Raw genomic sequence first — 12,585 nt, forward strand, 5'->3', positions numbered from 1 at the left:
CAAGGTCAAGACTGGAGACCTTTGTGCATTGGGTTGATTTACTCAGGATGAGATGATGGATGTCCATTTTGGGAAAATAACACCTAGAGATTAAATTTCTGCACTCATAGCTGACTAGCTGAGCTTTAATAGAGTATGTAGTTTAAAACTTGCAAGATTCTTATATTATTGGATTTGCTTTTGAATGTTCTCTAGATTTTAAATATGTAATTGTTCTATTACCTGTTTTAGTTTGCATCATACTTTTTTAAAGCTCTTATTCTGTTATGCACTTTTTTTCTTTTTCTGAGCTGCTTTTCTGAACTGTTCAACAGTATCAGTTACTTAAAAACTGCTTGCTGATTGTCTTGGAAACACTAAGTTGCAAGGCACCCTCAAGGGAATGAAGAGTAGTTCCATAGGGAAAGTAAATCAGTATTTGTCAAATAAGACAGTGACAGCTTTGATAGAAAAGGAGTGCTTTTCCAGGCTTATATGATACAGTTCTGACAAAACATCTTAATACTGCATGGGCAACATTGCACCAGGATAACAGGTAAACAGTTGAAAGTGACCTCAAGCAGGGATCTCTATGTCACGACTTAGCCACTGTCTACAACCTGTGGGCTTTTTAAAGCTATGTTGAGATGCACGTATGTTAAGTTTCTAGAATTCATAAAACCTTTTTTGGTTCACAAACCTTGGGCAGGGACGCCTCACTCTAGACCATGTCATCCAAGGCTCTGTCCAGCCTGGCCTTGGACACTGCCAGGGATGGAGCCACTTCTTTGGGCAGCCTGTTCCAGTGCCTCACCACCCTACAGTAAAGAACTTCTTCCTTGTATCTAACCTGAACTTCCCTGTTTAAACCCATTACCTCTTGTCCTATCGCTACAGTCCCTGATGAAGAGTCTCTCCTCAGCATCCTTGTAGGCCCCCTTCAGATACTGGAAGGCTGCTATGAGGTCTCCACACAGCTTCTCTTCTCCAGGCTGAACAGCCCCAACTCTCTCAGCCTGTCTTCGTGCTCCAGCCCCCTTATCATCCTCGTGGCCCTCCTCTGGACTTGCTCCAACAGCTCCATGTCCTTCTTATGTTGAGGTCACCAGAACTGTACACAGCACTCCAAGTGGGGTCTCACAAGAGCAGAGTAGAGGGGCAGGATCACCTCCTTTGACCTGCTGGTCACGCTGCTTTTGATGCAGCCCAGGATATGGTTGGTTCCTGGGCTGCAAGCGCACACTGAAGCCAGCTCATGTTAAGTTTCTCATCAACAAAACCCCCAGTCCTTCTCCGCAGGGCTGCTCTGAATCTCTTCTCTGCCCAACCTGTAGCAGTGCCTGGGATTGCCCCGACCCAGGTGTAGGACCTTACACTTGGCTTGGTTAAACTTCATAAGGTTGGCATTGGCCACCTCACAAGCATGTCAAGGTCCCTCTGGATGGCATCCCTTCCCTCCAGCATATCAACCGAACCACACAGCTTGGTGTCATCAGCAAACTTGCTGAGGGCGCACTCAATCCCACTGTCTTTGTTGCTGACAAAGATGTTGAACAGGATCGGTCCCAACACTGACCCCTGAGGGACACCACTTGTTACTGGTCTCCAGTTGGACATTGAGCCATTGACCACAACTCTCTGCGTGCAGCCATCCAGCCAGTTCTTTATCCACTGGGTGGCTTTGTCTTCTGTTGTCAGATTTTGCTCTTCCATGGTACACTTGGTGTTCTTCCATGGTACATTTGTTGTTTTTAAACATCACTGGAGACTCTTCTTAATCTTCCTAGTTAAGAAAGCAGTTTGTGATATTATTGGGAGCTTACATCCCTTGGAAAATGTACTAGATTATTTATTGAATATGGGAAAGAAGCAAGAGAGGACAGACACTCTGCATTGAGGGTATACTGAACATTATTAGGCATTGGGCAGCCCCATCCCATGCAAAATCTTGGCATAGAAATTCAGTTAGCTACAGTTACTCTTCAGGTGAACTGTAACAAGTTCCTGTTGTGAAGATTTGCAAAGGGAAAACATGAAGTTCCATTTATACTTCAGCTGATATTTTTTGAATTGGTTCTTTGTTTAATATGGCAGTGCTATCCACTGTTTTGCTTTGAATTATTTGCTCACTGCTCCTGAGAGAACAGATATCTAGTTTCTTGTAAGTAAGCCTTACAAAAAATTACTTACTAGTATTGAGGATGGCCTCTGTGTGCAGAATATTCATGTGAGTTTTCCCCTTTGTTTTTGAGTACTTTGCATTTCAGGACTCTGAAAGTTAGGGAGAGGAAATTGTAATCGCTGACACAATGTCTGTAGATGTGCCTTTTTATGTAGAAAGAACTGGAGATGATATCTTAGCACAAAAAAGTTTTCTGCATGTCTGTCCCCTCCGCTTTCCTGTGACATGGTTCTGTATTATATTTCTGAAGCTCAATGAGAGAGAAGACAAATCACTTGAAAGTGAGTGCCCAGAAGCAACTCAAAGCACAGTAATAGCAGTGAATAATCATTTCTTATTGAATATTTGGATCTGCACAATAACATGATTTCTCTTTTCACTCATTTTAACAGATTTTTCAAAGACTTATCTATGCTGACAAGCAAGAAGTTCAAGGAGATGGGCCATTTTTGGATGGAATTAATGTCACTATAAGAAGAAACTATATTTATGAAGATGCTTATGATAAACTTTCTCCTGAAAATGGTAGGCTTACAGTTAAGTTATCAGCTTGTTTCTAACGTTTAACCATTCTTGCCATGTAGTTACTACTTGCTTACTTGAGTAGGATGTTAAAAGTGTATCAGCACTAAGGTGTGAAAGTTCTTATAGAGTTAAACTTCCCCAATTTTTACAGAAAGTAATTCTCATCCACATTCTTTTTGATTATTGCAGTCTCAGTCTCTTGAACACACCCTTCCTTAGTTCAAACCTACTTTTGTGGGGCTTTTCTTCCCACTTACTTGCCAATAAAACTGCAGTTTGTATATTTATCTGTATAGTTTATTTGATACTATCTGCTTTGGTAATCTGTGTCAACAAATATATCTAGACTGCACAGGATTTGCTAGGTACAGCATGGCTGATAAGGTTAATGCAGCACACTTTGATAGTATGGAGAAGTATATATTTTACCCTATTGATTTCAATCATACCTTAGTGTGATTTTGTGTGAGAGCGGCTACGCTGGAAACCAAAATTCCAATGTAGATAAAACATGTCAAAATGAAGTCCTTATTAGCTGTATGGTATTTTTGCATATAGAAAGAGTATTTGCCAAATACTTGAGGTTTGCCGTGTGAATTTCACCTGCTGTGCCACCTAAGTTCCCTCCTGGAGAACCACTTAGTTTAGAGGGGAAGTAGTGTTGGTATTCTCGGTTTGTATAAAATTACTGGAGATCATAATTTCCTTTACTCTAGAATTGGAAAACAGAAAAAGTTGGGTCTGTTGTGTTGCCCTTTCTTGTCTCCCCAAATATGTGAAAATACAATTCAGAAACTGCAGTCTAAGCTTTTGAATAATGCAATGTGATGTAACAGACAAGCCAACCTATTTGTTTAATAAGAAGATAGCTTTAACTGAGAAGCACATTCTCTATGAAGACTGCATTTCAACTTCATGTAGCTTTTTTAAACTAGTAAACAGTTTTAGAATGCATGTTTCCTAAGCGTAACATACAATCTGACAATCTGGATACTGGGATATATTCCACCATTAGTGAGGTCACAGGCAATATGAAATTGAGGGCAGCAGTCAGTATACTGGAAGGTCAGGTGGCCACTCGGGTGGCCCTCAACAGTCTGAAGTAAAAGGCTTACAGAAACCTCATGAAGCTTAGGAAAGACCAAAGCCTGTACCTGTAGCAGTACAGGCTGAGCACTGACTGGCTAGAAAATGTTTCTTTCAATAAAGGACTGTGGGGTTCATAGTGGACAACAAATTGAACAAATAAAGAGTTCCCCTTGGTGAGATGAAAGCTAACTGCATACTGGGCCATATTAGCAAGAACATAACTCACAGTTTCAGCACTTATGAACTGCATCTGGCTTTGGGCTTCCCAGTACGACTTCAAGACTGTAGAATGAATCAACTAAAATCAATCTGGGAGATTGAACAGATGATAGATGAGGTTCTAGAATTGATGAGGAGAGAGTGAAGAACATTGATTTGAAAGAGGCATCCAGTTTGTCTACTGGCCCTGAGAAGAGAGCTGTTCAAAGTTAATGTTTCTGTAGTACTTTAACTGAGATAATTAAGTTTATTAAGAAAACAAGCTTGGAGTGGCAGAAATGTACCAGGTTGATTCTCGTGGGTTTATATTTTTATATAGTTGTCATATGCTTAATAATGTGCAAGCATTTTATCATTTTTATTCCCGTGACTGTAGTTTTCAGAATATTCCACAATACGCTCCAGTGGACTCCAGTAACAATTCAGTTACATTCTAGTTATGAGTTATAAAACTGAACTCACCTTTGCAGAGGTTACACTAACTTGGAGTCCACCTCTGCCTGATCACCTGTTCTGATATATGAATTTGTTTTAGGACCATTCTTCCCTCCTTGATATAAATCTGGTTGTCAGTACATAGAGGAAGAGGCAAATAGTTTTCTTCATAGGACCCCAAAAAGCACTGAACCAACATTTTCCATATATAAAAGTTCTAGCATCAATGCTCTATATCTCAGGAGTCTCTAGACAAAGCGTGTCTGTATGCTTTAGACTCTCTTTTGCCAGTAGTCTTATTTTCTTGTTTCGAATGGTGATGAGTGAGTGGACCTATTGCAGTGCCTGTGGCTAAAAATGGCCATCTGCTATTTACAGCAAGCAGAATTTTTGTGCAGGAGAGCATTTAACTTGAACAAAATACTAATAAGTAACTTAAAAATAGTTAAGTGTGAAATGGGAAATTAGTAGCAGATGTAGAGGCATTTGCTAATGGGAGAAAGATACTTGGTGGTTCAGGAGAAATTCTGTTGCTACAAGGTGCTGAAGATTCCTTCATAAACATCAGCTGTCCACCCATAATGTGTGCACTTGTAGCACATGGAAGCATTAGAAAGTTTCATTGCTACTGGTTTATTACTGGCTGCTTTGCTGGGACGCCAGTGTAGTCAATGCAAGGGTTTGCATAAAAGTTGTGTATTTGGTTAGATCTTGGGAAGCCTTCATGAACTGAGAAAAAAGGACCTTCTTCCTTGTTACGTATACACAGTTCAACAATTAATTATTGCTTCTTTCTCAAGTAGCATCATTCTATGAAACAAGTGGAACACCTGCCTTTGGAACATGTCCACCTTTACCACACCTTGCTCACTGGAATTACTTGACATAGCAATTGAGTCCAAAGTATCAAAAATATTATGTTTAATTCCAAATACTATATGGTGTGGCGTAACAATCAGCCCCTTTAAGGGAATGCAGGGTTTATTGACGGTCCTTTCAGACAGGAGAATGTTGAGCCTTGAATTCACAATATTTTATATAAACAGAGTTTTCAAATTATTCTTGGTTCTTTTTAAAATATTCTGTGGTTTGGTTTCTTCACCTACTAAATGTCTTTTCATTCCATCTTTTGATGGCTCTTACAGCAAGATCCTGTGTTCAGAGCAAGTTTCACATACTGAATTTGCCAAAATTCAAGCCAGTAATAGGTTTTTGCTACTATTTACTAGTTCAATTTTTTTATATAAAGTTAGTATAGATACGTTGTGTAGCTACGTGTGTTTTTATCCAAACAAAATTCAAGCAGATAGTTGTATTTGTGTCTCTTCTTTCTCTGCAGAACCTGACCTGAAAAAGCGCATTCGTGTTCACTTACTTAATGCACATGGTCTTGATGAAGCTGGTATTGATGGTGGTGGCATTTTCAGAGAATTCCTGAATGAACTACTTAAATCAGGATTTAACCCCAACCAGGGATTTTTTAAAACCACCAATGAGGGACTTCTTTACCCCAACCCTGCTGCACAGATGCTCGTTGGAGACTCTTATGCCCGACATTACTACTTTCTTGGAAGAATGCTTGGAAAGGTAAAAGCAGTGTTGTATAGTATAAAGCTATAGCAGTACTGGAATTGTTCAGTAATGTTATGTTTTCTTTATAGATAGGGGTAGATGGGAAAAAAAATGACGTGTTTTTCTAGAGTTGAGGAAAAATAACTGTCGTATGTTGGATCTGAACATTATTTCTATATATCACCCAAATTTCTGGTTCAGTTTAGTAAGCTGCATACTTGAGTAGTACTGGGAATTAGAGATACTGTGACTGCCAGCTGAGCAAAGTGTGCATATGTCTGCTCTTGTATTTAGCCTCTCGCTTAATGCTAAGTTGATTAAAGCTAATAGAACTGCTCTGATTATGGGGATTTTTAACCTGGAGCTTTCTGGAATTTGACTGCAGTTATGTTTTCATCATTTGGAATACAGGAAATTAATATTTTCAGAAACAGTGTCTGGTTGTATGAGGTGTACAATTCTTGCTAGTATTTAAAATTTGCCATGAGCATTTACCATACTTGAATGCCATATGCAAATTAATTTTCACTTACTCTGCTAGGAGTTTTTTGTGTGTTTTGCATCTTGATATTTTGGTGGTGTGAATGTTCAAAGACTAGTACACACTTGTTGAGCTAGATGAAAAATGAACGGGTAGGGAGAAAAAAAAGAAACCATTACAAACATTCATTACATTAAATTTTCTTTTATGGTCAGTTTTAGTACTGAGGCACTTTCCTTCCAAGTCCTTGAAATAATTTTTGTAAAGCTAGTAATTGTGGGACAAGGTTTGGAATACAAATTCAGAAAAAAGAAATGATTGATTGCTACTTAGCTATCTAAACCTGAAGGTATTTAACATGTAGAAGTCCCATTTAACTGCTGAAGTATTTTGGAGGCTAAAATCCTGCTGGCTTGCAATGAGATTTAACATGCAGTTGGATGTCCTTTTAGTGTAGCTGGAAGTGGTTTAAGAGGATGTTGTTGGCAAACTTGAGTTGTTGAAACAGAGCGCTGTTCTTTAGAGTTGCCAGTCAACTGACTGAGATTAAACTGCCACTTTGTAGGCAAATTCTCTGCTAATGCATCCTAGGTATTTCAATATACAAACTTGGTAAATAATGAAAATTTCAAATCAGCCATTTCAATGAAATAATATAATCTCTGAAGGATGTTCCTGCTCTTAATGGGAGATGGATTCATTACTAATACAATAGTTTGTAATTATGACCGATGTTACATATCCAAGGCTCCATTTTCTTTCTGCATCTATAGATTTTTGGAGCAGGGAAGTAAATACTGCTGTGGTATTGTGAGGAAGTTACTTCACTCCAAAAATGTTTAGTGTTTATCTAAGGAACAGGGCAGGGCTCAATTGTTAAGGGGAAGTTTGAAATATTATTTAAAAAAAAAAAAAAAAAAAAATTGTAATTTTGAATCTTTAATTTCCTCTGTCAAAACAACACATTGCCTTCTGTAATTGGATTTCAAATATTAGCATAAAGACAGAAGTTGCAAAATGTGTTTTATCTCCCATAGAGTGGTACAGGTATAGTTTTGGTTTTGTCTTTTTAAAATCAGAAGATCTATTATTTAACATTTTGAAAGCATAAATTGTTTTTGTGTTTGCAGTATGTTTACATAAGGTAAGAATTGACAGTGTTACTTAATAATTACCCCTACCCAGGTGCACAGACACCTTTTTAGTAGTGTATTTAGAGACTTGATGAATTAAACAGAAAGATAAGGCACGACCATACTATTCAAAACCTGCCGGTATTGTGATCTTAGTTAAGTTATTGAATACTCACTCATCCGTTTTCAAAAATGTGTCCATTTGATGCTTTGCACAGGGTTATTTGAGAGCAATAGTGGATTATTAAAAGCCCCTTTGTAAACAAGATAGATCTAATGCAAAGGAAGCAATCAGGCATCCACAGCAATTTCTTATTTGTGGAAACCAGTATGTAAAGAGCGCTGCCACCAGAAACTCTCACATAAGAAGTTTCAGTGTTATCAGAAAACAAATACATTAAAATATAATAATTTATAGAAACTCTTGTCTCTTGGAAACCATTTCATACTAACACCCAAATGCATTTACCTTTCAGTACCATAGATTTACACCTAATTCAGTTTTCCTTCCCATCAGGAATTTTCTAACAGCTTGACATCTTCTGTGTTAATTGGTCAGTTAAGAAGCAGAAATATCTGAAAATTTAAAACTTGCCTTTAAAAATGGTGTATCTTAGAAACTATTTTAACCCTAGATAAATTGCTGACAATTTGGGGTGTGTTTTTGTACTTACTGAGGAAATTGTAATCTATACAGTGTATAAACTGCACAGCTGTCCATGCAGCTTTTACTGATTACTGAATGAGCAGAAGGTCTTATAGAAATAATGCCATGTGATCATGTAATTGCCTATGTTGTCTGAAATAATTCTTTAAAAGAAAAGGGGAGGGGGGGCAGAAATGAGTTTGCTTAAACAACAGCTACTCAAACACTTCCAAAGTTTACATTTCTCAACTTTCAGTGACTTAACTCTGTAATGTAAATATTATTTTAACGACGGTGCCTTTTAAGCGTTTTCCTTTCTCTTCCTTAAAAGTAAAAGCTCAGCTTACTGTGCACGCCTCTGGTAGCAGTCTCCCACCACTGCGGGGTTTGCAACTTTCCAGTTTCGCCCACTGGAAGCATAGCAGTGACTTTCTGAGTTCCAGGCTTCGCCTGAGAGCTGAGGGTGTCCTGGGCCATCAGGGATGTTCACACAGAGGTGTTCCAGCCCCAAATTATCTTTGTTGTTCTCTCTGGAAAGTAAAGTCTTGTCGTTTGTGTGGCGTCACAGAAGTATGGGTGGGACATTGTAATCGTTTTGCTCTCTCAGTAGGTGGGATTGGGCTGTGGGGAGGCACATGATTTGGTTTAACTTCCTTTCCACATGCAGTAGTTGTTCTGGTAGTGCTAAAAATCTTTCCATGTGCAGACTTTCTTGCTGCAACCTTCCAGTGTAGTGGACTTGGCTCAGGAGAACACAAAAGTTGTTATTTTGACAGGCTGCCAAAACTTCAAGTGACATAGGCAGAGAAGGGAAGTTTGGAAGCAACACCTGAAAATCTTAAAAGGATTTCCTCCATGCTGATTCTTGAATGGTCTGCTGCAAATCTGGAAGGGGTGAAACGCCTGTTAACCATTTCAGCAGAAACAGTGATCAGCAGAACAGTGACACATACAGAATTAAAATCTGAATTTCACCATGCTCAAACCTGAACTCGGTCTTGGATGCTGTTATTATCTTTCTCCATTTCCAGTTCACATTTGCATTTATTCAATGATGTTAATGTGGCAGATGCTGTGGAAAAGGATGTTCTTCACATTTGGAATTACTTGACAGCAAGTAGCTAATTCTTATGACAATTTACTTAAATTTCATGACGTATCAGCATTAGTTTAAGAATATGGCAGGAAGTCTAAAGAAAGCTTAGAATGATAATTTTTATGGTTTCCTGTTCCTTTTTGACATAAACCTGCTAGTTTTTGCATGTAATATGTTTTACAATAATTGTACCTTTGACAGAGTGATTCTGACACTAGTGATTTTTGCCTAATACACTCAGGATCTTTGGTTATACTGAATGCTACCATCTGCATTTCTCTTCTCTTATTCCAGCATATTGAAGAGCACTAGTGAGTCACACATAGATGTTGCTGAAGAACATACACACTATCTTTGAAATATAATTTTAAGTCTCTTTTACTAAGCAATAGAATCTGCACTCCTTGGAAGACACTGGAGTTTTCTGAAAAGATCTATATTTCTTTTCCCAAGACTTAGCTTTTGTCTTAAATGGTTGGGAAGGCAGTATAAAGAGAAAAATGTGTTTTGAAATGAGTTCTTCCTTTGTGGATCCAGATAAAGAACTGTGATAGAAGAAGTGGCAAGGACTGAGCAAACCCAGTTTGAAATTTTAGCATGGTTTTGATGATGGATAGATGAAGCGATCTAGGTTTAGTCTTTGATCATTAATGTTATATAGGAGGTCATTCATTTGCATGGCCTAGTAGATATTATATTGATGAAGGTATAATTTGTTTATTTGCATACGACTTTTTATAGGTTACTATACTGATGTAATCGACTACTCTCTGTAGATATCTAAATGTTGTTAAACACACATGACTGAAAAAAGTTATATGTATTTTGGTAAAATTAAGCATTTGAAGGGAAATAGTAGATCAAATACAAATTTCATTACCCTAATAGTAAATGTGGGACCATTAATTATTAATAAATTATTTTTCTATATCTTAAGAGTGTGTCCTGTGGTTACTGTTTGTAACTTTGAATAGAGCTGTGATAGATCATTTGTTGTGCAAGGTATGATTCCTGTCTGGAAGGTATAATCCTAAGATTAGCAGTGTCCATGGTATCTGTTTTGCAGAGAAACTATAGTAGTACTCAATCATCCTTGGGCCTTACCTAAAACAGATTTAATCAATGGGAGTCTTTTCACAGCAAGGCCTGGATCAGATCCTAAACTTTTAAATCATTAATAAGCTGCACATATAGAGTTAAAACCTTCAAGCAAATATTTCTGGTAACATATTTGTGTCCCCCTTTGCGCCAAAAGCTTGTAGGGAGAAAACAAAGCAGGAAAACTCAACAATGAGAAGAATTGGGTTTTGTATACTTGAATATCAAGCATTGCGCTGCTATTTGTCCGTTGTTTCTCTGACTCTTAGAGGGTGGCTGTTTTTTCTTCTTCTGATTTTTAGGCTACCCTTTCCTTTTGCTTACTGTCCAATTAATTAAGATCCATTTTGGCTTAAATCAGTAAACTCTTAATTAGTACTGCAGCCACAACTCATACTACTAGTATCTAGAAAGGTAGGTATGGAATTAGTGGTACTGATACAAAGAGGAGGTAATTTGTATAAACATTTTATTTTATTAATTTTAGTTACCCTGCACATGATTTTGTAGACTCAGCATTTTGCTCAAAAGCAAGTTATATGATGATCATTTGTCTCAGAAAATCCTGAATCGTCTGAAATGGAATCAGACCAGAAATTCAGCATGTAAAGTAGCATGCTCTTATATGTTTACAATGCAGAAACACAATTGTAAGAGCAAAATTGATACCTTATGGGAGTTTTTTCATGATTTATGAATGTAGATGTAAACTAATCTGAATCTATTTTCTGACATGGTTATTCAGCTTGACAATTCCTTTGTGTACTGATTCATTTAACATAACCAATTATCTTTTGATTACAAATAGCTATGTTAGTAGCAACCTTGTAAATATATGTCTAGCACTAAAAGACTACTGAAATGTGGTATTTTAACTCTAAATCTTTAGGAAAGAAAAGTGTGTATTGATGGATTGTGATATTTATTGGGTCATAATGTATTTAAATTTTCTTTAATGCATATGTTAGTGATTGTTTACCGTGATAAAGTGCATAGAGGTCTCTGCAAGGAGTTCTGCATGGAAAGAATTACCTCATGTCAGTGGTCACTCCTCAATTAAAAGTTCCATTAGCAGATGATTCCTGCTTCTGTTTTGTGTACTGATTGCATTTTATTGCCTCTAAATCAGGTTCCTAGACAGGGAATAAATAAACAGTTAGAGTGTGTGGTAATGGTATCCTGATCTTTTTTCACAGTTGGGAACACCTACGTCCATTTCAATCAATTAGGTTTGCAATATTTACTGAAATTCTTTATTCTACTTGAATGGTCTTTAAAAATGACTAATTTCACTGCTGTTAAAATACAGATTTATCTTAGAAGCAGATCCATCTTTTATCTTCAGCTCTTACTAAATTACGTTTAAATTTGAGACAAGAAAATCTATTAAGGCTTTACTGGAACTTCAGTAGTGAATGATAACTTTCAGTTAACTGGAGCATCCATAGGTAGCTCTTGTCCTTCCCTCTCCCATCCCTCAAAACCCCCACAAATGACGTCGATAGCAATTTATATCTTACACATGGTGAAAGTTACAGAGATAACTGTTCCTATTAAAACAGAAAGAAAGTACCAAGCTGATGAAATGGTGGTTTTCTGCAAGTACTAATATTTCTGAAGCACTCTATTTTGGTAATAAAAATTAATGTAGTAAAATTACATATGTCCTAAATTCTTAGAGTAAAAATGCTAGCATGACTTTCCATTTTTAAGTTAAAAATTAAGTCAAGGTCATTATACTTGATACGTTTCAATGAAGTCTTTGGAAATGGATTCCTACATTGTTATGGTAATGTGTTCATGAGTCAGTTGTGAGTTCGCTTTATGCTTATCATGCACCTGCAATCCATTTTGGGGATTTACACTGACTGCAGCAAATTTTTCAGGCGGGCCTTTTGTATCTGAGTCTTGGTACCCCAAGTCTCTGGAATTTCTATGGACTTGTATTTACTGACCTTCCAATTCCCAGTAGGTGGCAAATCGGAAGTAAAATCAACTTACACAAGGCTTTATTTTTGAAGGGGCGGGGACATTAATAACTTTGAGGATACTAGTGTTGCCGCAAGGGATGTTAATAGAGCTCCCCCAGAAGCCTAATTAAAAGCATCTACGTGTCGAATTTTGGACTCC

At 37.4% G+C, this 12,585-nt stretch overlaps 1 protein-coding gene across 2 annotated transcripts in view; it reads left to right on the forward strand.

The window, feature by feature from the left end:
* Nucleotides 1-12,585, forward strand: part of UBE3C (ubiquitin protein ligase E3C) — a 78,081-nt gene that overhangs the window by 42,186 nt on the left and 23,310 nt on the right. For both annotated transcript variants that reach the window (XM_030500380.1, XM_030500390.1), the window contains 2 exons: nucleotides 2,554-2,686; nucleotides 5,769-6,016. In XM_030500380.1, coding sequence (XP_030356240.1) covers nucleotides 2,554-2,686; nucleotides 5,769-6,016 — 381 coding nt within the window. The remainder of the gene's footprint in view (nucleotides 1-2,553; nucleotides 2,687-5,768; nucleotides 6,017-12,585) is intronic.

The sequence above is a fragment of the Strigops habroptila genome, chromosome 1 (assembly GCF_004027225.2).
Source record: "Strigops habroptila isolate Jane chromosome 1, bStrHab1.2.pri, whole genome shotgun sequence".
Classification (NCBI taxonomy): domain Eukaryota; kingdom Metazoa; phylum Chordata; class Aves; order Psittaciformes; family Psittacidae; genus Strigops; species Strigops habroptila.